Consider the following 26,393-nt stretch of genomic DNA (forward strand, 5'->3'; position numbering starts at 1 on the left):
GTGGGGTTTCTTTTAGATCTTCCATTTCCTCCCACTCTCCAAAGACGTACAGGTTAAGGTTAATTGGCTTGGTATAAATGTAAATTATCCCTATTCTGTGTTGGGTAGCGCTAGTGTGCAGGGATCGCTCCTTGGTGTGAACTCGGTGGGCTGAAGGGCCTGTTTCTGTGCTGTATCTCTAAACTAAACTGAACATCTGGGGACATTTTGGGTCAAGACCCTTCTGCAAGGCTGCCAGTCTGAAGAAGGGTCTCGACCCGAAACGTCACCCATTCCTTCTCTCCAGAGATGCTGCCTGTCCCACTGAGTTACCCCAGCATTTTGTGTCTATCTTCAGTGTAAACCAGCATCTGCAGTTCCTTCCTGCACTAATAACCATCTGGTGACACTGGTGAATTATGCATTTCAGGCCGAGTTGGACTTGAAGCGTCTCCGAGATCCACTTCAGCTCCATCTCCCCGTCCAGCCTGTCGGCGGCCAAGAGTGAGGAATGCCAGATGTGCCTCCACCATCCCCCCCCTGACCCCGCCACTCCCACCTACCAACCCGAGGAATGTCTGGAACCGCTAACACCATGGCGCTCTTCACCTGATCAACAACCAAACCTCTGCGGGTCCTCGAGATCCCACTGGCAGCGGGGAAGGAGTTTGAAATCATGTTGAGATGTGCTTCAGGTACATTGGGGAATCTGATCATGCAGAACGAACAGTGCGCATTTCCAGCTGATGGCGTGTGGGCAGATTGGGATACACTTTTCCTCTGGGTTTTTTAAAAAAGAATAAATTTATTTACACCATTTATTTTACTGTTTTATTCTGTTTTTGTGCAGATTTTACAAACTATCAATTCATTTGACATTGCTGCACTCAATGACTATGATTAAGGAGGACATTGTTGTACGAATGAGCTGTGTAACTCTGACAATAAATAACTACCACAACTGTTTTGGAACTAATTGGGTCTTGCCTTTGGTCACTGTGTTAAACGGTTTGTTCTTCTGGTTTCATGTACTACTGGTACAGAAAGGTGCGGTTTTTACCTGGGTTTGTCTGCTCTTCGTGGATGTTTCTGTCTGTCCTTTCCCAGTGAGATGCAGGGCTTGTCGCTGTTTTAGCACACAGGGAGTGAAGACATCCAAGAGGTCATCATGTGTTCTTGAACCTTAAGCAATGATTTGCTCTGAATGGAATGAATCTTATTAAACTTGGTCATTTCCCCCGCTACACATCCCTGCTTCACAGCAAGTTGCGCCTCACACCTTCAATGCACAACTCTTTAATTTGGTCCAGCGGATTTGGGTGGCGGGAACAAGTCTTTTGAATGTGGCAAAGGTTACACATTGTTCAGGTCAGCAGTGGCCAGCTAAACGAGGAATGGTGCAGAAATCAATTTAAGCTGCAGTTATACCTCTGTATACATCTCCTGACTCAAAATGTTTGCTTAGGTCAAATGCATTTATTTTTAATTAAATGGATAATGAGCCCCTTTAAAGAGGTATTTGTTGTCTGCTGTCTTATTTTTCCACACATGAAGATGTCACTGTTAACTGTACTTGTTTAAATTTGCAGAGGGACCTCCTCCTTGGGGAGTTTGTACATTAAAACACAGGGATCTTTGAATGGGGAGCTAGATTTACTAGGCAGCCCATAGTGAGTGCAGAGTGATCCATATAGAATGCATGTTGCATTACTGTTAGCGTGGGAGTTGTTCCATGGAAGTATGTTGCATGATTTTCCTGTTAGACAGGGATTCAAATACCTCTGAGCTGTATTGTGACAATCGAGTCACAATTGCATGTTCTCTTTATAATATTTGTACAGACAGGAATAACTTGTCGATCACTGTGACTTTTAAGGTTGTTACCAAAATGGGAAGCTTAAAAACCTAAGTTGTATACAACGCTACTGAACATCATCTGGGTATCATGGTATCATTCTGGGATGGGCCTATGTAGATAGTGCTAGGTAGTTAAATAAATTTCATCCTTATAAAAATAAGTGGCATGATTTTTCAGGCAGATTACACAGGCGGTAAATGCTTTTTGCGAACTTAAGTAACTGTATTCATGAACTCTGCTCAAGAATAATGAAAGTAATAATGGTTTTTTTCAGGAGCATTGTAAATGTAAATGGTGTGCTGGTGGTTTTTAATGCAGTACCCAATCTTCTCCTTGTTAGCAGAAGAACAGCAATACAAAAGCCAAATGCTGTTAGTAGATGGAAATCTGGGAAGCAACTATTCTGCAGGTCAGTGAGCACCTGTGGAGGGAGAGATAGAGTGACGAATATCAGGTCAATTTGATGCTTTTGAGCTAATTAATCTACAACTGAGAGTTGACTTAGCAAACACCAACACTGGCCCAGCTAAACCAGCAATGCCAGAACACACAGCCAGTGTTCATTATGCCCACTCCCTGCGAATAGAATGTGCACCTGGATCTCCAGGGGTTATGGGCAGTGATTGAGACCAGTGCCTTAGCTTCACCACCCAGCCTGAGGAGCCCTGAAAGAATGTGATACACTGATTGTACCAAATGGCCCTGGGAAACTGTGGTAAAGTGCATGGGAATAAAAACCCTTTGGAGGGCATAAATGCAGAAGCCCAAAGGACTCTTGGGGCGTGGCTGTCTTTTTTATCTTAAAATGAGTGCCGTAGACAAGTTGAAGGTCTTGCAGGCGTTCACTTAATGTGGCTGTATGCATTTTATATACGTGGGCAAGAGCAATATGACAGCACAGATGGTGTGTTAGACATATGGGTGTCCTTGGAAATCTGTGCTACATTTTGCCATATGTGGCAAGGTAGGAAATTATTGGACCTCTGCCCTTACGGGACACAGCAAGGTATCAGGGATGTGCACACAAGTGGTACAAGAATCTATTTGTTCCTGTGGCACAGGAGAATTTGACTGAATTCCCACTACTTTCAGCACCATACTTGAATTTCCAGTTCCTTACGGGGGGGGGGGGGGGGGGAGGGGTTAATTTGTTTGTAGCTTTCAGAATACTCCTGTGTTTTCTAACATGTAATACTTGCAGAGATGCTCTTGTGTAACTTTCTAATGCTGAATATTATGAAGCAAAATCTTAGAAATGTATCAAACCACAGACCATTTCTTAATTGACACTGTTTACTGAATAAATTGCAAAAAGAAAACCGCTCAATTTTGCAGTGTTACTTTCTTTGAGAGATTGCTAGTCAGGCTTCAAAGGGTTCACCAACACCTAGTCCTTTGTGTTTTAATTTATCCCATGAGCTTGGATTCTGCTAGAAATGGCAGCGAAGATAGACACAAAGTGCTGGAGTTACTCAACGGGTCAGGCAGACTAGCCTGAAGAAGGGTCTCGACCCAAAACATCACCTGTTCCTTTTCTCCAGAGATGCTGCCTGACCTGCTGAGTTACTCCAGCTTTTTGTGTCCATCTTTGGTGTAAACCAGCATCTGCAGTTCCTTTCTATAAATTGGGATTTCCAAATGGATAGTGGCTATCTGAGTTTTGTTGTACTGCCAAACAACATTCTTCCATTGGATCCTGTTCTCCGTGTGCCATGTGGCATTTGTGCACCTTTTGGCTTATTAACAAAATAAAAATGGAGTAAATTTTGCACTTGGTATTAACGTTTTTCGCATCCACAGGACAGTACTATTGATGGTATAAGTAAAATGTCACTGTTAAGTAGAAACTGCGATGACTCCAGTCAATATTTATAATCACTCGGAAATCTGATTATCATAATGTTGGTAGATGAATATTGGGAGAGCTTGGTGCTGTGGGATCTGTTGACTTCACCTATTGGAGGTAAACTGTGCTTCATCTTATATCTTATCCTAAAGTACGGCGTGATTGTGTGCAAACTTTGTCTGCGCCCTTTATGTAGTGACTGCATACATCGGTTATGCAGAACAAAGAATCTCACTGTGACTTGACACATGGCAATAAAAAATCATTCATTCCTTCATTCAAACTGCCATGGATATAAAAGCATTGATTGCCTTTTGCTTTATTAAGGTGAGAACGTTTGTTGTTTACTAAATTTCTGTGGATGTTCAGATCAGCATTCTCTTAACTGCCTTTGAATTAAGCAGAGTTCCTGTCACTTTAAAGGCTTCGGCTCTTTCTCTGGAGTTTTGCTACACTCTTCCGAAACGGGGTTATTCCTGGTTCACACTTTGATAAGCACATCCTTGGGAATGAAAATTCCCCCAAAAATAGCAGATGCTGGAAATGGGAATTAAAAACAGAAATTCTGAAACCCTCGGCCACTTGGGATGTGGTTAATTAATGATGTGTCTTCAATCTAAAACACTAACGTTTATTTTTCCTCACCCAGTTGCTGCCTGACCGCATATTGGGATATTTTTTCTTGTGTGGCTTCAGTCTAGGCTTTATCACGTCCTTTAATTACCACGATCAATTCTGCAGCTGCAGAGAATTCTACCAAGGAGATTGCAGGAGATGCCACTTCAAGAAAAATAGTGATCAATCAGCTTTGCAAAAGGCACCATTGCTCCGTGGGAGTCAAGGGCAGTGGAACAACTGCTTTAAGTCAAAGCCCTGCCACTCAGGAAGGAAGTGAGAACACATCTCCCCAAGCAAAGAATGGTATCACTCAACCTCCACATAATAACAGTGTGTGTAAGTCCAATTAATCGTGTATTTATCTACAAGCTGGAAAGGGTGCAGAGAGGGTTTACGAGGATGTTGTCAGGATTTGAGGGCATGAGCTATCGGGAGCGATTGAGCAGGCTATAATTTTATTCCTTCGAGTGTAGGAGGACGAGGGGTGATCTTATAGAGAGTGTAAGATCATGAGAAGAATAGATATGGTAAATGCATAGTTGTTTACCCAGGATAGGGGAATCAAGAACCAGAGGACATGGGTTTAAGGTGAGAGGGAAAAGATGTAACAAAAATCCGAGGGGCCACTTTTTAACACAAAGGGTGGTGGATATATCGAACAAACTACCAGAGGAGGTAGTTGAGGCAGGTATATTAACAACATTTAAAATACATTTTGACAAGTACATGGACAGGAAAGGTTTAGAAGGATACGGGCCAAATGCAGGCAGGTGGCTCTAATGGAGATGTGGTATCTTGGTTGACATGGGCAAGTTGGTCCACATTTGCTATGAGGGTCAGATATAAATAATTATGAGGATCAGAGTATTGTTCAAATCTCTATTAGTAAGAGATGAGGATGTCAAAAAGAGAATTCAGTCCCAGTAAATTTGAGATGGGATGATTTGGTAAAAATAGAAATAATAATTATTCTTTGGGAATTTGTTTTTAATAAGTCCATTAAATGTATAGCTCAAGTTAATAAAGTCCTGAAATACCTTAAATTATATTGGGTTCAATAAGAAGAGAAATATTGTGTAACATTGAGACTCAACAGAGCTTAATTGGAAAGGGGAAAGATTCAATAGAGATGATAAATCAGTTCATCAAAGTGTGAGAAACAGCAAACATAATATATTAGAACAATAGAGATGAGGAAGAGATTCAAGTGTATAAAGTTATATTGGGTTATTATTGTCACGTAGGAAAAAATAGTGAAAAGTTTATTTTGCATGTTTTCCAGACAATTCAAACTATATGTGTAGGAAGGAACTGCAGATGCTGGTGTGAACGGAAGATAGACACAAAATGCTAAAGTAACTCAGCGGGACAGGCAGCATCTCTGGAGAGAAGGAATGAGTGATGTCTTGGCTCAAGACCCAAAGACCAATCTGAAGAAGAGCCTTGAACTGAAACATCACCCATTCCTTCTCTCCAGAGATGCTGCCTGTCCCGCTGAGTTACTCCAGTATTTTGTGTCTATCTTCAATTCAAACTATATGTGAGTACTGTCATACGTAAGTAAAAGAGTGAAACAAATGTAAGTAGATCCTCTTATGGGGCAGCACGGAGTGTGCAGCGGGTAGAGCTGCTGCCTCACAGCGTCAGAGACCCGGGTTCGATCCTGACCTCGGGTGCTGTCTGCATGTTCTCCATGGTGGGGGAGTCCAGAACAAGGGGCCACAGTTTAAGAATAAGGGGTAGGCCAAGAACTGAGATGAGGAAAAAGTTTTTCAGTCAGAGAGTTGTGAATCTGTGGAATTCTCTGCCTCAGAAGGCAGTGGAGGCCAATTCTCTGAATGCATTCAAGAGAGAGCTGGATGGAGCTCTTAAGGATAGCGGAGTCAGGGGGTATGGGGAGAAGGCAGAAATGGGGTACTGATTGAGAATGATCAGCCATGATCACATTGAATGGCGGTGCTGGCTCGAAGGGCCGAATGGCCTCCTCCTGCACCCTATTGTCTAATGACCGTGTGAGTTTCCTCCGGGTGCTCTAGTTTCCTTTCACATCCCAAAGATGTGCAGGTTTGTTGGTTATGTTGGTCTCTGTAAATTGCCCCTTGTGTGTAGGGAGTATATGTGCAAGTGAGATAGTACAGGACTAGTGTGAAGGAGTGATCGATGGTCTGCGTGCACTTGATGGGCTGAAGGGTCTCTTTCAATGCTGTATCTCTAAACTAAACTAATTAAGATGAGGGCAAGAGATTAGATAAAAGTATGTTCTGAAATTTATAAATCTCCAGAGCTGGAAATCTGAAACGTTAGCAGAATATGCTTGAAGCCCTCAGCAGGTCACCCAGTGTCTATGGGAACAGTGTTATTGTTTCAGGTTGAGTACGTCTATGCCTGCATTTGGAGTAATTAATCCCATTCCCCCGTTTATTTCCTTGTATTCTATCCTCTCTCACAAGGTCATCAGTCTGAAGAAGGGTCTAGACCCGAAACGTCACCCATTCCTTCTCTCCAGAGATGCTGCCTGACCTGCTGAGTTACTCCAACATTTTGCGTGTATATCTTCCATTTAAACCAGCATCTTCAGTTCCTTACTACACAAATAGGAACTGCAGATGCGTTGGTTTGCGATTAAAACAAAAGATACAAAGTGCAGACAATGCACACTCCGAAACGCATTGTTACACTTAAGGTGTACACTCAGTCTGAAGAAGGGTCACCCATTCCTTCTCTCCTGAGATGCTGCCTGACCTGCTGAGTTACTCCAGCATTTTGTGAATAAATACCTTTCGATTTGTACCAGCATCTGCAGTTATTTTCCTACTCTACGCAAGGTTGATTTACAGTGGCCAATTAACTCATCGACCAGCATAGTTTTGAGATGTAGGAGGGAACTGGAGGACATGGTGGGGAAAACCATTGTGTTACAGGGAGAACCCGACACAGAGAGCAAGCAGCAGACGACAGGATCGAGCGTGGGTCGCTGGAGCCTTGAGTCAGCAGCTCCACCAATGCCTCTCTTTACAGCCCTCCCATATTTGCACCACTTTTCAGAGGCTGCAAAACACTTTGAAAATTCCCAAAAGGCATGGGAAATATAATATTTCTACGTGCATTTTTATTAATTTCATGTCATGCCAAAAGTTTCTTCAGGTCGAAATGTTCCACCCTAATGTTTTGTTCCATTTCATGTCATGTCCTCAGAGTGCCCACGTCACTTGCAGAAACAAACACGAGGAACAAATGACAAGCTCAACATGGAAAGGGTATTCAAGATAATTCTTGGGACCTTTTTTTTTTTTTTTTTTTTTTAAATTTATTTTATTTATTTTTTATTTTATTTTATTTTTTTATTTTTTTTTTTATTTTTTATTTGTTTTTTTTAATTTAAATTTTTTTTTTTTTTTTTGGGACCTTCCTTCCAACTGCAGTGGATCTTATCCGCGTTTGCACAGGTCACAATCTGCGCTCGAGTGGGAACAAGAGACGTCTGCTTGGGCCACATTGAGGCGTCACATTTTCTGCAAGACTTTCCGGATTTTGGGAAAGGACAGGAAATGTGTGTTGACCATGAGTAAGATGAGAAACGGGAATGAGGGCATGCTCAAGGCCTGTTCTCTGTGGGTTGAGATAGCCGGTGATTGAAGAGCAAAAAAACAACAACAAATTTTTTTTTGAAACACAATAGGAGGATGAGTGAAAATAGCTCCTCTATCAGAACAGACTCGTGGGTCCATCATCTCCGTGAGCAAGCCAGGTCAAGGCTAAAGTTGCACATTCAGCCCCCCCCTCCCCTCCCCTTTCCTGGAGCAAGATAGAGTCTATCCGGGAGATAAAACCACCCAGATAGAGCATAGAAGGAACAGTCTCTTTGGAAGCTAAAGAGGGAGCAAGCTTTAACTCTACAATAGTGAGAATCATGTTGGCCCTGATACTGTGGGGACTGGCACTCTCCACAGAGCTTCGAACCTCATTTTCATTAGGTAAGTCTGAGGTAAAGACAGTTTCTCCAATGTCTATTTTAGAAAGTAGAGTGCAGTGTTTAATTAGTTCAGTGGGGAGGAAAAATAGTGTGAATGGATATTATCAGGAAAGGTCATTCCCTCTGCATTCTAAAAATGTATTGATTCTAAACTGTCTTAAAGTGTGTTATTTGGGCTCCAGTCTTCTTGCAGTGAATAGAGATTTTGTTTTGTGAAGAGCGCCTGATAACCATTAAGGCCTCTGAATCAAAGAAGATTAGTATTGATCTGAAGGAAAAAAACCTGCAGATGCTGGTTTAAATCGAATGTAGACACAAAATGCTGGAGTAACTCAGGGGGTCAGGCAGCATCTCTGGAGAGAAGGAATGGGTGACGTTTCGGTTTGAGACTGAAGAAGGGTCTCGTCACCCATTCCTTCTCTCCCGAGATGCTGCCTGACCCGCTGAGTTACTCCAGCATTTTGTGTCTAGTATTGATCTGAACCTCTCCCTATTTGTTCAGACCAACTACTCTACGGTAAGTGAGCGGGGAAGAGAATGTTTTTGGCACACTGGACATGTGTATTGGAAAACCGCCCATGTTACCACTGCAAAGATACCTTGCAGTCTTACCTTTGTAGGTGGAAGCTCATGGATTGAAGTCCCACTTCAGAGACTTGACCACAAAAAACTGAGGTTCGCTTGAGTGCAGTGCTGAGGAAGTCCTTTGTTTGTTCAACTAAAAGTTTAAATTGTTCAGTTTAGTTTATTGTCACGTATACCGAGGTACAGTGGAAAGCTTTTGTTGCTTGCTATCCAGTCAGCAGACAGACAATACATGATTATAATCGAGTCACTAGTGTATAGATACATGATAAGGGGATAACGTTTAGTGCAAGCTTCAGCCAGCAAAGTCCAATCAAGGATCGTCTGAGGGTCACCAATGAGGTAGATAGTAGTTCAGCACTGCTCTCTGGTTGCGGTAGGATAATGTGCTTACCTGATAACAGCCAAATTGATAACAAATTGAGGACCAATCTACCTTCTTAAGAAAACATGGATTAGAGGAGTTAGCTTGGTGTTCTGGAATATCCTGAACGATAATGCAGAAATGCAAAACCTGATTAATTTTGCAATATTTCCCAGGCTTAAAGTAAAGAAGTTTTGGCACAGAGGGTGGCACGGTGGCGCAGCGATAGCATTGCTGCCTTACAGCGTTAGAGGCCGATCCAGACTATGGGTGCTGTCTGTATGTAGTTTGTACATTCTCCCCATGACCTGTGTGGGGTTTTTCTGGGCACTCCGGTTTCCTCCCACACTCCAAAGACCTACAGGTTTGTAGGTTAATTGGCTTCAGTGAAATTCTAAATTGTCCCTAGTGTGTGTGGGATAGTGTTAGTGTAGGGGGTGATCGCTGGTTGGCCAAAGGGCCTGTTTCCAACTCCTACCACAGATGCTGTCTGATTCACTGAGCTCCCCCCACACTTTGTTTTGATTCCAGCATTTGCAGTCTCATCTTCTCCCTTTCTCTCTCTTGTTTGCCTGTTCCTTTCTCAGTAGCCTTTCTTCTGTTCTGCATCATTAGGCTTCACAGCACCAGAGACCCGAGTTCGATCCTGAATATGGTTGATGTCTATGAAATATTTGGACCTTCTCATTGTGACCGCGTGGGTTTTCTCCGGGTGCTCCGGTTTCCCAAGATGTGCAGATTTGTAAGTTAATTGCCTTCTGCAAATTGCCCCCAGTGTGCAGGATGCGGTTCATTAAAATAGAACTGGTGTATGGGTAATCGATGGTCGGTGTGGAAGTGCCTGTTTCCACACTATCTCTAAACTAAACATCATCCTTCGTACAAGCATTATATGGAGGAGAAAGTTGAGTCAAGTACTGTGACAGCATTTAAAAGACACTTGGACAGGTACAGTGGTTCAATGGTGCTTTATTGCCACATGTGTAAAGTGCAAACGCAAAGTAACATAGTTTTTTTTACAAACAGTCCAGTAGAGTATCACCATACTGCCCTCGTACAGCAGTTGTGCCGAAATAGTCAACTGAGCACGCTTGCAAGAGGCACCATTTTCCAAGTCCCATGGGAAGAAAGGTTTTGAGGGATACGGGCAAAACATGGGGAGATGGGGCAGCTTGGACAGCATGGGCGAGTTGGGCTGAAGGGCCTGTTTCCAGGCTGTGTGACTCTATTTTGAGTATCTGCACTGCTCGGTTTGGGGCGGGTGGTGTTAACGTAGCTTGTGTGTGTGGGCTGATTTTGATCTTCCCGCAGTGGTCATGGATCCCTGCTCGGCCTACATCAGCTTGAACGAGCCCTGGCGGAACACGGAGCACCACATCAACACCTCGCGCGGGAGCCCCAGGTGCGACAGCCACATGGACGGCGAGTGGTACCGCTTCACCGGCATGGCAGGGGACGCCATGCCCACCTTCTGCATCGAGGAGAATCTCTGTGGCACCCACGCGCCCATCTGGCTGAACGGCAGCCACCCCATGCGATCCGACGGCATCGTGTCGGTGCAGGCTTGCGCCAGCTTCAACGACAACTGCTGTCTCTGGAGCACCACGGTGGAGGTGAAGGCTTGCCCGGGAGGTTACTACGTCTACCGACTACCAAACCCCACCATCTGTTACCATGTGTACTGTGGACGTGAGTACCGAGCTCTTCTTCCTACTGAACCAAGTGCAGCCAACTCTGTAGTAACTCACTCACCCAGTAGTACGGTGGCACAGCGGTAGAGTTGCTGCCTCACAGCGCTTACAGCACCAGAGACCCGGTTCAATCCTGACTACGTGTGCTGTCTGTACAGAGTTTGTACGTTCTCCCCGTGACCTGCGTGGGTTTTCTCCGAGATCTTTGGTTTCCTCCCACACTCCAAAGACGTACAGGTTTGTTGGTAAATTGGTTTGGTAAATGTAAACGTTGTCCCTAGTTTTGATTGAACGATACAGCATGGAAGCAGGCCCACCGAGTCCATGCTGACCATTGATCATCAGTTGACACTAGTTCCACGTTATCCCACTTTTCCATCCACGCTCTATGCATTAGGGCAATTTCCAAAGACCAATGATCCCACAAACCTAAAGGTCTTTGGGTTGTGGGATGAAACCCATGCGGTCACAGTGAGAGCATGCAGACTCCACACAGACAGTGCCCCTGAGGTCAGGATTGAACCGGGGTCTCTGGTGTCGTGAGGCAGCAGCTCTACCAGCTGAGGCACCATGACACTCGCTTGGACCATGCTAGACTTTATGCTGCATCTGCACTTCCTCTCATCCACCCTACTTCACGGCTGCACAGAGCATGAATGGAAATGCAGGCCATTCAGCCCCTCCACTCTTGGTCTGTGCTAGCCACCAGGACCTTGTGCCAATTCTTTGTGGCCTCCCACTGATATTGAGAAGCAGATCATTATTGTGCACCAAAAACCTGGCTCCAGAAACACATTTCCTCCCACTGACCCTGTCCATTGACTTTTGCAGATTTCTATGATATTTGTGATCATGTGGATTGTGTGGGACACTGTACGGGTGAAGATGAATGTCAATGCACTCCAGGCACCATCCTTGGACCCGATGCCCAGACCTGCCTTGGTAAGGACTTCAAAAGGAGGGAAATGGAGGATTTAAAAAAAAAATTAAAGTCTAGTGTGAATTTATCAAGACTGAATTCTCATCAGCCTTATATGGACTTATCTAAAGTTGCGATAATTACTTGAAAATCTTTAGAAAATTCCTGGTGTCAGATTTTAAGCACAACTTGAAACCTAATATAGAAAGGTGGTAGGTATCTGAAGGGGGAGACACAAGAAACTGCAGATGCTGGAATCCTGAGCAAACCATCGATGACCCGAGCCATCGCCTGTCGGTTCCCTTTTGGGAACGATTAGGTCATTAAATTTACATTTTGTTTCAATGGTCCTTTTTTTCAACATATACCTAGGTACAGTGAAATTACATTTTTGCTGTCTTAACATAGCCGTAAAGGCCTGCTGTGCTGGAGTTGCAGGGTCGGCCTAGGCCAGGCGATGTTGATGTCCCACACTGCTGCTCCTTGCTGCTACAGGCCATGTCCAACCTGCATGTCCGGCCACTTGAAGCAATGCCCCTGTAGTGGCCAGTGTACCGGGGGAAATGGTCGCTCTCTGTACAGAGTGCCCAATGATCTTTTAGCTCCAGCTTGATAAAGTGGACATGGCCTCCGTTTATTTCCTCAAAGATCACACCTCGGGCCTCCCTTGATCCACACACACAAAGTTAGTCCAGAATTTGTCCTCGAGATTCAAAATTTGATCTCGACGACAAGAATGTCAGCGACTGAATCTCAGCAGAGTAACCAGCATTTTGTTTACGGATATGTTCTACGATTTTATAGAAAAATTTATATTAAATTTTTATAGAAGATTTATTCTGTTTTGGTTTCATTCTGAAAAAAACTAATCAAACAAAATTAGCTCTTCATTCTAGTTTGCCTACTTCGAAGTCACGACTGATCTTCCACTTAACCCAACCACATCTCTCTGCTTCCTCCTTGTGGAATATTTTCCAAACCAGCCCTTTATCCTCAGTGTTACACTTGATTCCTTCAGTTAAGTAATTTAATCAGTTTTAATAGGAACCCGAGGGACAAATTTCTCCACACAGAGGGTGGTGGGTATATGAAACGAACTGCCAGAGGAGGTAGTTGAGAGAAGTGCGCTGAGGAATTATCATGTGTGACAAGTTCAGATGAGATGCAGTGCTTAGTTTCTGAACTCAGAGAAGATGTTAGGGAGCTAGAGAAATTGCTGTTGAGATGTTCTGTAGTCTGTAGACAGCCAGGCTGCCCGACAAAATGTTGGTCATAATCACAAACTCCAAACAGGAGTCAGGTCTGAAATTCAGCAGACAGGATGTTGACAGGTGCTCATTGTTTAGCTAGTTTAAACCAAAACATGTCTTGGAAAGGCACTGTAGGAGATGCTAGTATCTCTAAAGAGGAACATTCCTTCTCTCCAGAGATGCTGCCTGTCCCGCTGAGTTACTCCAGCATTTTGTGTCAACCTTTACTGATATTTGGTGAAAGGAAGGAGGGGTGGGATGGATGGAGTATTTTGACTCTGATCTGCCTTTTGCAATTTTGTGCCTTACCAAAAATGCCTATCATATTTTGCAAAAATTAGTGAAGGCAGTTGCAATGATTTTCATTGCCTGGTTGACAAGATGTGAAAATCTAATATGTGTTGTGTAAATTCTAATATGATTCCACCCTTGGTTCTACCTCCCTCTCTCCCCCCCCCTCTGCACCGCCCACCCAAATAGATGTCAACGAGTGTGCCATCAACAATGGGGGCTGCAGTGAAGAATGCATCAACCTTCAAGGGTCCTTCCGCTGCAACTGTGGGATTGGAAGAGCACTGGGCAGGAACGCTGTGACCTGCGAAGGTAAGAGAAACTCGCCTGGAAATGTTTCCAGCAGCTTCTAATTAAAAGAGAAAATGCTGGCTCTTACAATGGGTCTCCAACCTGAAACTCTGTTTCTCTTTCCACAGATGTCCTGCTAAGTGTTTCTAGCATTTTGTTTTTTTTATTTTGGACTTTTTAATTTTCATTTATAATTTAAATAGTTAAGAAGATAGTCAATTTGCTTTGCTTGGGAACAGTGTGGGATTGGCAGGAGTTGACCCAGGCCCATGTAACTGCTATCTCCTGCCAGTCAGGAAGATTCTGTAACATCAAGTTATGCATTTCCCATTGTCATTAAGAACTGGTGATTTGTCCAAGATTTTCTAGTTTCACTGTCAACAATGATCAGCGATCAAGAGTCAAAGGTGTTTTATTGTCGTATGTCCCAAACAGAACAATGCAATTCTTACTTGCAACAGCACAACAGAATATGTAAGCATAGTGCACCGTAAAACAATATAATAAACGCAAAGAAAGTTCAGTACATGCATGCACACAGGTGCAAGGTCACGCACACTCACATACACACGTGTACACACATATACACACACACACACACACACACACACACACACACACACACACACACAAAATATACACACACATATACACACACATATATACACACACACAAAATATACACACATATACACACACATATATACACACACACAAAATATACACATATATATATACAAACACATAAAACAAACAAACAATCATAGTGCAAAAAGACTATGTCTATGTCGTTCAGAGTTTATTTGAAGGTTGTAGTGTTTAATAGTCTGATGCCTGCAGGGAATTCAAAAAGATTTTCAAAGAGATCAAAAGTACCATTGATATTAAATAATAAGGGGGGGAGGGACTTGCTTTTTCACGTTCTCTCTCAGGCTATCCAAGGTGCTTTATGACCCATGAGGTAATTTTGAAGTATCATCATCCTTGTGTGGATTGTACAGCAAGCTCCCACAAATAACAATCTGGTAATGACTGGGTAATCTAGGTCAGAGAAATTCTTACTGAGGGATAAGTGTTAGCTGGGATGTCAGGCATGAATGTTCTACTCTCTTCCAAAGAGGACAGATTTGCCGACGCCATTTCAATGAAAGATGGCATACCTGACCGCACGACACACCCACAGTGCTGCACTAGAATATCAGCTTAAGTTTAAGAGTTGTAGAAAATTTCTGATATGGTTGAGGGGGGGAGGGAATGTTTCATTGGCTTCACTGCTCCTGAAATGCAATCTCCTGTTCAAAAGTGGGCATGGTTTATGTTGTCCCCACACCCTCTCGGGCAGTGAGTTCCAGACCCTCGTCACCCTCTGGGTGAAAGCGTTTCGTCACCTCCACCCTCCTGGATTTTGATTTCTCAACTAAACAATGTCGGTCCTTCAATGTGACGCCATCTTGCTTTGCACAGCTTCATACACCTTAATTAAGTTCCCGAAGGTATCACAAAATGCTGGAGTAACTCAGCAGGTCAGGCGGCATCTAGGAGAGAGGGAATGGGTGACGTTTCGGGTCGAGACCCTTCAAGGGTCTCGACCCGAAACGTCACCCATTCCTTCTCTCCTAGATGCCACCTGACCTGCTGAGTTACTCCAGCATTTTGTGATACCTTCGATTTGTACCAGCATCTGCAGTTATTTCCCTACTTAATTAAGTTCCCCCTCGACCCCCTCTAGTCCAAGGAAAACAACTGTAGCTTATCCAATCTTTTCTCCTGGCTATAATTTACCTGAGCTCGCAATTCGCTTGTAATTCTCCCTCTGAACCCTCCCTGGTTCAATCACCTCTCTCTTGTGACATGGTGAATAGCACTGTATGGAGGCTCAAGCTATAGTCTGACTACCATAACCTCCCTCCTCCTCTGCTCTGGCTCGACCGACAAAGGAAGGAACACCTTTTGCCTCTTCAACCACGTAGTAATCAGCCCTGCAATCTTAGGAGCTTTGGATATTCACGTTGAGTTTCCTCCACTTCGAAACCTTTCATTTATTGGGTTTTCCTTCACCTCGCTACATCTCCCCACGTGTATGATCTCACGCTTGACCGAATTAAATTCCATTAGCCATTTTTGTGCAACTAACTGGATATTCACCTACTCTTCCTCCTCGCTGTTAACCGAACCCGCAAGTTTCCTGATCGTGCCCCCGTTTTTAAATCTAGATCAACCGGGGAAAAAAAGCAAGAGACCAAGCCCACTGGTACCATGTTGGTACAGTCTCCCAAACACAAAAACACCTGCCAAAATCTGCCTCATCTGAAGAAGGGTCCTGATCTGAAACGTCACATATCCGTGTTCTCCACTTGACCCGCTTAATTACTCCAGTACTTTGTGTCTTCTTTTGTATAGAGGGAGTACAGAGAAGGTTCACCAGATTGATTCCTGGGATGGCAGGACTTTCATATGAAGAAAGACTGGATAGACTCGGCTTGTACTCGATGGAATTTAGAAGATTGAGGGGGGATCTTATAGAAACTTACAAAATTCTTAAGGGGTTGGACAGGCTAGATGCAGGAAGATTGTTCCCGATGTTGGGGAAGTCCAGAACAAGGGGTCACAGTTTAAGGATAAGGGGGGAAGTCTTTTAGGACCGAGATGAGAAAGGTTTTTTTCAAACAGAGAGTGGTGAATCTGTGGAATTCTCTGCCACAGAAGGTAGTTGAGGCCAGTTCATTGGCTATATTTAAGAGGGAGTTAGATGTGGCCCTTGTGGCTAAAGGGATCAGGGGGTATGGAGAGAAGGCAGGTACGGGATACTGAGTTGGATGATCAGCCATGATCATATTGAATGGCGGTGCAGGCTCGAAGGGCCGAATGGCCTACTCCTGCACCTATTTTCTATGTTTCTATGTTTCTATGTATACCAGCATCTGCAATTGCTCATGTCCTCAAAATTAGAGCAGAAAACTGATTTATTTCTGCCAATATTTACCTTTTGCTTCCAACTGCTATATTTAAAATATAATATGTCACCCTCGTATTGCAATCCACAAGCTTTTATTCACGTATCCTTACTCTCTGGAGACGAGATGGTGCATGCCCACTTTACACTGACTCTGGGCAGTCTGCTCATTGAACTGACAATGTAGTGAGAATGGAAGAGATTGTCATTCACCTTCACTTCAGAGTGGGAGCGTTATAATGATCAGTCAGGATCTGCAGGTGAAACATGCTCAGTATCACTGATGCCTTCAGAAGGTTTGCCAGCCTTTAATGTAAGCCCGCGGCTGATTATCTTAATTGAATTATACAGTTTTGTTGCATTCCCCCACTTGGTTCCATGTTATTATTGATTCTGCAGATATTGAAGGCTGCCAAAGCAGTAACGGAGGCTGTAGTCACAGCTGTGTGGTGGTGGATGGGGGATATCACTGTGAATGCCCGCGTGGGCTCATATTATCAGAGGACAATCACACGTGCCAAGGTGAGCCCCTCATGCTAGTTTGCTTTTAACCAGAAGGTTAAATGCAGTAACCTTGCTGCATGCCTTGGATGTTAGTGTTCAGAGCAATGCAAATGCTATCATTATCCTGCCTGGATTCGGTTGATTTTGGGGCGTTGCTGCCTTACAGCGCCAGAGACCCGGGTTCCATCCTGACTACGGGTGCTGTCTGTACGGAGTTTACGTTCTCCCCGTGACTGCATGGGTTTTCCCCCCGTGCTCCGGTTTCCTCCCACATTTCAAAGACGTACAGGTTTCTAGGTTAATTGGCTTTGACAAAGATTGTAAGTTGTCCCTCGTGTGCAGGGATCGCTGGTTGACGTGGTCTCAGTGGGCCGAAGGGCCCGTTTCTGCGCTGTATCTCTAAACTAAACTAAACTGCAGCATCTTAAACCCACTCAAGCAGTGCTGAAGATATTTGCCTTGAGATGCTATTGAGGATTCTGAGCAAAATTTGCATTGAACTGCCCTTTATAGAGAAAACAATATTTAAAACAGAGTGTGGCTGGTAGAATTGCTGCCTCTCAGTGAGTCAGATTCAACCCTGAATTCCGGTGCTCTCTGTGTGGAGTTTGCATGTTCTGCCTGTGACCACGTGGGTTATCTCTGGGTGCACCAGTCTCCACCCAAATCTAAAAAAAATGTGAACTTGACAGGTTATCTGGCCATTATAAATAGCCCCTGGTTTGTACTTGAGTGGTTGAATCAGAGGGGCGGGAGGAAGCAAGCTGGGGATGGAGGTTGATGGAAGTTTAGAGAAAATAAAATGGGCCTCGTGTAGAATGAGGGTTACTGGTGGGTGTTCGATGGTTGCCACATCTCAACAGGCCAAAAGGTCAGTTTCCCTGCTGAATAAAATATTATTGATGGGATAATGAGGGCCAATTTTATGGATATCATGGTTCATATCCACTAAGCGTCAATGGAAAAGAGCATCCCACTCCATGCGATGATAATGCCAATGTCCTCCATCTGAGTGGGTACCTCCAAATGGCTCAGGTTGCAAAGAGAAGAGAAAGAGCAACAGGATAACCCCCTTCCCCCTCCTCCCCCTCCCTGAGCAGGTAGACACGAAATGCTGGGGTAACTCAGCGGGTCAGGCAGCATCTCAGAAGAGAAGGAATGGGTGACGTTTCGGGTCGAAACCCAAAAACGTCACCCATTCCTTCTCTCCAGAGATGCTGTCTGACCCGCTGAGTTACTCCAGCATTTTGTGTCTACCTTCGATTTAAACCAGCACCTGCAGTTTTTTTTCTTACTTGGCTATAGTTGACTCTGAACCCTGAGCACAAACCATGTGAATAGATGCAGATGAGGCAATCGCTAAAACCATCTACATCCAAATACTTAAGTGACTCTTTGAATTCTCCACTTTGCCTGAGAACATCGAACATGGAACAATACAGCACTGGTGTAGGCCCTTTGACCCACAATGTCTGTGGCAGATGTAATGCCAATTTCAACTAATCTTCCCTTCCCTCTCCAAAAGAGACATTTCACATTTTTTCTGTCACACCACACATCAAGCTGACTTGCAGGAAGGAAAGGAAACCCTCAATATTTTCCTTTTTAATTGGAAGCTAAGCTTCAGATCAAGAAATGACACAGAGTGCTGGAGTAACTAAGTGGGTCAGGCAGCATCTCTGGAGAACATTGATAACTGACAGGCTCCTCTTAGTTTAGCTTGGTTTAGAGATACAGAACGGAAATAGGCCCTTCGGCCCACCAAGTCGGTGCAGACCAGTGATCTTTGCGCACTAACATTATCCTATACATAATAGGGACACATTTTTACTATTATACCTAGCCAATTAACCTACAAACTTATGTCTTTGAGGTGTGGAAGGAAGCCAGAGATCGCGGAGAAAATCCACACGGGTCAAGGGGAGAATGTACAAACTGCGTACAGACAGCACCCGTGGTCAGGATCGAACCCGGGTCTCTGGCGCTGTAAGCCAGCAACTCTACTGTTGCGCCATCGTGCCGATAACTACTTCTTGCAGTTCGAGGGGCCCATGTTTCTCCTCTTTCTCATTGACTCATTTAGCTGATCCCGTCCATTGTTGTAGATCTGTGCCTCCATCATCTTATTTGGAATGCCGCTCTGAGTACCTTGTTTTACCTCAGTCTCTGTGTGCTGTGCACCTCACTCTAGAACCAGGACCTGACCTTTCTTTCTATTCCAGTGCCTGTACAGTGCAAGTCAGAGTCGATTGAAGTGGCTGTACCTAAGGATTTAGTTGGTGGCTTGGAACTGTATCTCTTGAACGCATCTTGCAAAGCACTTTCCAACGGGACTCACACCAACATTAACTTCAATCTCAAAACCTGTGGCACCGCTGTAGAGGTAATACTGCAAAATAAAACCGAAGAAGGGTCTCGACCCGAAACATCGCCCATTCCTTCTCTCCAGAGATGCTGCCTGTCCCACTAGGTTACTCCAGCTTTTTGTATCTATCTTCGGTTTAAAGCAGTTCCTTCTTACACATCTTTACAATCATGTCTAGGAACAATCAGGGAGACTTTACTTTGAACTTTAGGGATCCAGTGTGGAAACAGGCCCTTCGGCCCACCGATTCCGTACCGGCCAGCAATCACCCCACACACTAGCACGATCCTTCACAGTTGGGACAATTTACAATTTTTACCGAAGCCAATTAAGCTACAAACCTGTACATCTTCTGAGTGTAGAAGGAAACCGGAGTCCCCGGAGAAACCCATGTGGACACAGGGAGAACATACAAACTCCATACAGACAATACCCGGAGTCAGGATCGAACCCGGGTCTTTGGTGCTGTAAGGCAGCAGCTCTACTGCCGCGCCACTGTGCCACCCGACCTAGTGCCAGTCTCTGCTAGATCTATGGCTCACTTATCCCACCTCACTAATTTCATACTAAGCCTGAGTTCCACATCCTGAGCTATCTACGAGCAATGCCATTGTTGATCAACTTTGTCTGCATCATTTTCCTTCTGAAATTTGGAGATGTTACTTGGGTAGGAAAGGTTTATGAAGGATATGGGCCAAACACAGCAGGTGGGACTAGTGTAGATGGGGCAACTTGGTTGGCATCGCCAAGTTGGACCAGAGGGCCTGTTTCCATGCAGTATGAAACTGGTCCTGATAGGATATTCCCTAGGACATTGAGGGAAGTTAGTACAGAAATAGCAGGGGCTATGACGGAAATATTTCAAACGTCATTAGAAACGGGAATGGTGCCGGAAGATTGGCGCATTGCGCATGTTGTGCCTTTGTTTAAAAAAGATTCTAAAAGTAAACCTAGCAATTATAGACCTGTTAGTTTGACGTCTGTGGTGGGAAAATTAATGGAAAAGATACTTAGGGACAATATATATAATTATTTGGATAAACAAGGCCTGATTAGAAACAGTCAACATGGATTTGTGCCTGGAAGGTCATGTTTGACTAATTTTCTTGAATTTTTTGAAGAGGTTACCAGGGAAATTGAGAAGGGCAAGGCTGTGGATGTTGTCTATATGGACTTCAGTAAGGCATTTGACAAGGTTCCACATGGAAGGTTGATTAAGAAGGTTAAATCGTTGGGTATTAATAGTGAGGTTGCAAGATGGATTCAACAATGGCTGAATGGGAGATACCAGAGGGTAATGGTTGACAATTGTATGTCAGGTTGGAGGCCAGTGTCTAGTGGAGTACCCCAAGGATCTGTGTTGGGTCCACTGTTGTTTGTCATTTACATTAATGATCTGGATGATGGTGTGGCAAATTGGATTAGTAAATATGCAGATGATACTAAGATAGGTGGTGTAGTTAATAATGAAGTAGAGTTTCAAAGTCTACAGAGAGACTTGGGCCTTTTGGAAGGGTGGGCTGAAAGATGGCAGATGGAGTTTAATGCTGATAAGTGTGAGGTGCTGCATTTTGGTCGGACAAATCAAAATAGGACGTACAGGGTAAATGGTAGGGAATTGAGGAATGCAGTGGAACAGAAGGATCTGGGAATAACTGTGCATTGTTCCCTGAAGGTGGAATCTCATGTGGATAGGGTGGTGAAGAAGGCGTTTGGTATGCTTGCCTTTATAAATCAGAGCATCGAATATAGAAGTTGGGATGTAATGTTAAAATTGTACAGGGCATTGGTGAGGCCGAATCTGGAGTATGGTGTGCAGTTCTGGTCGCCAAATTATAGGAAGGATGTCGGCAAAATGGAGAGGGTACAGAGGAGATTTACTAGAATGTTGCCTGGGTTTCAGCACTTAAGCTACAGAGAGAGGTTGAACAGGTTGGGTCTTTATTCTTTGGAGCGTAGAAGGTTGAGGGGGGACTTGACAGAGGTTTTTTAAATTTTAAGAGGGACGGACAGAGTTGACGTGGGTAGGCTTTTCCCTTTGAGAGTGGGGAAGATTCCAACAAGGGGACATAGCTTCAGAATTGAGGGACAAAAGTTTAGGGGTAACATGAGGGGTAACTTCTTTACTCAGAGGGTGGTGGCTGTATGGAATGGGCTTCCGGTGGAAGTGGTGGAGGCAGGCTCGATTTTATTATTTAGGAGTAAATTGGATAGGTATATGGATAAGAGGGGATTAGAGGGTTATGGTCTGAGAGCAGGTAGATGAGACTAGGTCAGAGAGAGTGGTCGGCGTGGACTGGTAGGGCCGAACGGGCCTGTTTCCGTGCTGTAGTTGTTATATGGTTATATGGTTATATGGTTATGACTCTCTGGTGGTGATATTAGAAGAGGGTGGCATAGCAACATGGTTAGTGGGAATGATGCCTCACAGCTCCAGAGACCAGGCTTCAATCCTGACTTCTGCCACTGTCTGCACAGAGTTTTCCACCTTCCAAGTGGAACTGCGTGGAATCCCTCCGGGTGCTCCGGTTTTCTCCCGCATCCCAAAGACATGAGGGTGGGAGGTTGTCTGGCCATTGTAAATTGTTCCTAGTGTGTAGATGAGTGGTAGAATCCTGGCGGCCTTGATAAGAAGATAGATACAAAATGCCGGAGTAACTCAGCGGGACTGGCAGCATCTCTGGAGAGAAGAAATGGGTGACGTTTTGGGTTGAGACCCTTCTCCAGCCTGAGAGTTAGAGGAGAGGGAGACATAGAGGTATTCAAGGGTAAGGTGTGAAAGCACAGATCAAAGGGGACGGTGATCAAGGAAGATATAGAATGGTTCATTGTTAGCTGAGGGGAAGATGACAATGAGGCATACAATCAGTAAAATTTAATCAGGCGGACAGTGAAACTAGTTGAAGAACTAGGGTGGGGGAGGGATGGAGAGAGAGGGAAAGCAGGGCTCACTTGAAGTTGGAGAAATCAATATTCATACCGCTAAGTTACTCCTGCATTTTATGTCTATCTTCTGTGTAAACCAGCACCTGCAGTTCCTTTCTACACAGGGACTTGATAAGAATGTCAGAAGAATGCAGCATAGGATGAATGCACACGGGTGCTTGGTGACTGATAAGGACTTTGTGGGCTGAGGAACCCGATTCCATACGATATGACTGAGTATGATTCCAAAAGCATCATGTAATATTTCTGTTTGCATCTCCATCCATCTCACCAGGTCGTGAATGATAAGATCATTGCAAGAAACATACTGACTGGTATTCCCAAGCAGACTCCGGGCAGCAACGGGGACATTATCATCCGGACCAGCAAACTCGTGATTCCCATCACCTGCGAGTTCCCCCGCCAGTACATCGTGTCAGAAGGATATGTGCCCAACCCTGCAAACTCCCCCCTGCAGATCAAGGGCAGAAACCACGGCCTCTTCCCCTTTGCCCTGGAGATCTTTAAATCCAAAGATTTTGATGAGATTTACAAGGACACGCCTCCCGTTCTCAAATTCCGAGACTCCCTGTACTTCGGCATTGAGCCACTCATGCACGTGGATGGGCTCGAAGCCCTGGTTGAGAACTGCTTTGCCACTCCCTCTGCCAGCAGCGATGATATCATGCGCTACTACCTCATAAAGGATGGGTGAGCATCGGACTCTGACGTGTTGCCAGGGTTTTGTTGGTGGGTTGTGGATGGCAAGAGTCAAGGGTGGTTTATTGCCATGTGCACCGAAACGGAACAATGAAATTCTTACTTACAGCAGCAGCAGCAGCACAACAGATTTATAAACACAGTACTCATTACTCACAACCATAAAATAACATAATATAACATACAAATATAAACAAACAAAAATAGAAGTTGAATAAATAAAAAGTTGCTGCCTTACAGTGCTTGCAGCGCCGAACACCCAGGTTCGATCCCGACTAAGGGTGCTGTCTGTACGGAGTTTGTCCCTTCTTCCCGTGACCTGCGTGGGTTTTCTCCGAGATCTTTTGTTTCCTCCCACCCTCCAAACATGTACAGGTTTGTAGGTTAATTGGCTTGGTGTAATTGTAAATTGTCCCTAGTGTGTGAGGGATAGTGTTAACGTGCGGGGATCGCCGGTCGGCGCGTACTCGTTGGACCGAAATGGCCTGTTTCCGCTCTATACTGTATCACTATACTAAACTATACCAAACTAAATGGGTCTTAGTTCAATGTTTCATGATAGCTTCTCCAACAATGTAGCACACCTTCACTAAACACCAGTACATCAAGCTAGACCTAGATGCACAAGGTTCTGGAGCAGGATATGAATCCAACATATTTAAACTCAGACATCAGCAGGTGAGCAAGACCCAAATGCTGGATGGTAGAATTCAGGAGATATTAAGCTGAGGGAAATATGAAACACGGTGGTAGATTTCAGATAAGGCGTTTGAAATCAGCCTTAGAAATATTGGAATAAAATCAAAAATGGCTGGAAACTCTCAGCACGTTAAGCAACGTCTGTAGGAAGATAAAAAGTTAGCATTTTAAGTTGGAGACCCTCCTGACAAAGTTGTGATGAAGGCATTTCAAACGGGCACTGCCTGACATCCTGGGTGTTTCCAATGATTACTGTTTCTGTTTCAGATTTCCAGCATTTGCAGTTTTATTTTGTTTAGCACCAACATAAATGGATGTTTGAGGAAAGCAAGAATAAGAACTTGTCCTTGGAGGTTCAGCAGATTGAGCAGATGGTTGTTAATGAACAATGAAATAAACCAAGTGGATCGGATGATTACTTTTACAACTTCATATGGCGTTTGACTCATACATTTCATTAGATCAGTGGGGAAATAGTGCACCTAACATCTGTGGCAGCATAAAGGATGCTTACTTTCATGAAACCCGACATTTGATAACTCCACATCGGCCAAAGTGTGAGCTAATATGCTTCAATTCTCTACATGACTTTGAAAAGTCTTAGACAAACAAGACAGTGCACTTTCATTTCTGACAAACTAGTATTGTTGAAAGGCATTTTACTTTCAAAAACACACAATACAATACAATATATCTTTATTGTCATTGTACAGGGGTACAACGAGATTGGGAATGCACCTCCCATACGATGCAATAAATTAATTAGCTCGTCAATATTAATTTAAACAACCACTGAAACAGATTAGAACAATTTAAAAATAGAATAAAGTGCAAGTAGATCTGTGCCGGTTCACTGTGCGATGTGACCATCCGGCTCAGCAGGACCGGTTCATAGCAGCTATGGCCCTGGGGATGAAGCTGTTCCTGAGTCTGGAGGTGCGGGCGTAGAAGGCCTTCTATCGTCTGCCCAATGATAGATTCGAACAGACTGTTGCAGGGGTGTGAAGAGTCTTTGTGGATGCTGGTGGCTTTTCTGAGGCATCGTGTGTTGTAGATGCCCTCCAAGGCTGGTAGCTGTGTTGAACACAGTACGGTACAACTAACCTATGAGCACATAGAATAACAACTCCATATGGAGTATAGAATGGGCTGTTAGAGTCCATTCTCAACCAATTGGACATTCCATAAGATAGAGTCAATACACCTACATGCTAAGACCAACAACTCTGCAGCCAACCTGGGTGGCATGGTGGTGCATTGTTAGAGTTGCTGCCACATAGCGCCAGAGACCTGGGTTCGATCCTGACTACAGGTGCCGTCTGTACGGAGTTTGTACATTCTCTCCAGGTCCTGCGTGGGTTTTCTCCGGGTGATCCGGTTTCCTCCCAAAGACATACAGGTTTGTACATGAATTGGCTTGGTATGATTGTAAATTGTCCCTAGTGTGTGTAGGAGAGTGTTAGTGTGCGGGGATCGCTGGTCGGCGCTGACTCGGTGGGCCGAAGAGCCTGTTTCTACGCTGTACCTCTAAAACTAAAAATCAAAAATTAAAACCTAGTATTGAGGGTTGTGCATCCGAAATCAATGCCCTTTTTGTTTTGCTTTGATAGCTGCATCAACGATGAAACAGTCAAGCAAGAGACATCCAACGACCATCTTGCAAAACATTTCTATGTCCCTGTCTTTAAGTTTGTGGGAAGAGACAATAAGGTAAGAATTGCCCCTCAGCAAATGCGAAGGTTCATACCAAGGTCGTGCCAGGTCGGTTCTGAAGAAGGGTCTCGACCCGAAACGTCACCCATTCCTTCCCTCCCGAGATTCTGCCTGTCCCGCTGAGTTACTCCAGCATTTTTTGTGTCTACCTTCGATTTTAAACCAGCATCTGCAGTTTTTGTTCCTACACTTGTTGGGACCTCCTTCAGTCCGATTGGAGTAAAGGGGGAGAAACTAGAGAAGAGAGATGGGGGTCACGACAAGGGCCTGGCAAGTGGACACTCGGATGGGGTGGGTTGGGCAATGAGAGTAGCTGTGACGGTGTGCTAACGCTGGTGATTGCCCCTCTGTAGAAGGTGTACTTGCACTGTCGAGTGCTGGTGTGCGGGGCCCAGGACACCAAGTCTCGATGCTCGCAGGGCTGCCGCAAGAGGATGCGTAGATCAGCGGATACGGACGCTGGAGGTCACCTGACGGATCATCTCCTCAGCGGAGGGCCAATAATGATTGAAGCCCAATAACAAAGCTGGCACCTTCTCTCCCGAGATTCTGCACCTCAACACCTTTAACTTTGTCCATTAATATACAAGTAGCAAAAAAAAATTATCATTGCTTTTGCCAGTTAATTATACTTACTTTGTTTTCTGATTAGCAGACTGAACTAATAAACCCTGTAATGGGACACTAATTGCACGGCTTGCACAGTAGAATTGTCCATTTTGAATATATCTTAATTACAGATACTTATAGCTATACCTTTTTAATAAAGATGCATATTACTTTATCTCTCATGATTTATTTTGAATATACTGTATTTTAATTACAGATACTTATAGCCTTTTTAATAAA

General features: G+C 44.3%; 2 protein-coding genes across 4 annotated transcripts in view; both read left to right on the forward strand.

The window, feature by feature from the left end:
- Positions 1 to 2,943, forward strand: part of mcu (mitochondrial calcium uniporter) — a 132,373-nt gene extending 129,430 nt beyond the window's left edge. For both annotated transcript variants that reach the window (XM_078428458.1, XM_078428459.1), the window contains one exon: positions 410 to 2,943. In XM_078428458.1, coding sequence (XP_078284584.1) covers positions 410 to 487 — 78 coding nt within the window. In that variant the 3' untranslated portion in view covers positions 488 to 2,943. The remainder of the gene's footprint in view (positions 1 to 409) is intronic.
- A 5,224-nt stretch (positions 2,944 to 8,167) lies between these two features.
- Positions 8,168 to 26,393, forward strand: oit3 (oncoprotein induced transcript 3). Of its 2 annotated transcripts, none has more exons than XM_078428323.1 (9): positions 8,168 to 8,286; positions 10,535 to 10,912; positions 11,746 to 11,856; positions 13,564 to 13,686; positions 17,018 to 17,140; positions 19,345 to 19,505; positions 22,708 to 23,123; positions 25,442 to 25,541; positions 25,898 to 26,393. In XM_078428323.1, exons 2-9 carry the CDS (start codon positions 10,540 to 10,542, stop codon positions 26,063 to 26,065), a joined length of 1,575 nt encoding a protein of 524 aa, XP_078284449.1. In that variant the 5' UTR covers positions 8,168 to 8,286; positions 10,535 to 10,539; the 3' UTR covers positions 26,066 to 26,393. The 2 variants fall into 2 exon arrangements, with proteins under 2 accessions (XP_078284449.1, XP_078284448.1); XM_078428322.1 differs by having other exon boundaries at positions 8,169 to 8,275.

This window comes from Rhinoraja longicauda, chromosome 35 (assembly GCF_053455715.1).
Source record: "Rhinoraja longicauda isolate Sanriku21f chromosome 35, sRhiLon1.1, whole genome shotgun sequence".
NCBI lineage: Eukaryota > Metazoa > Chordata > Chondrichthyes > Rajiformes > Arhynchobatidae > Rhinoraja > Rhinoraja longicauda.

Excerpts from the sequence above, each read along its gene's own strand:
- oit3 (XM_078428322.1), top strand. The coding sequence starts at position 8,212 with ATGTTGGCCCTGATACTGTGGGGACTGGCACTCTCCACAGAGCTTCGA. Across the intron at positions 11,857-13,563 it reads CGATGCCCAGACCTGCCTTG|ATGTCAACGAGTGTGCCATC; the intron begins GTAAGGACTTCA and ends CCACCCAAATAG. Across the intron at positions 23,124-25,441 it reads TACTACCTCATAAAGGATGG|CTGCATCAACGATGAAACAG; the intron begins GTGAGCATCGGA and ends TTGCTTTGATAG.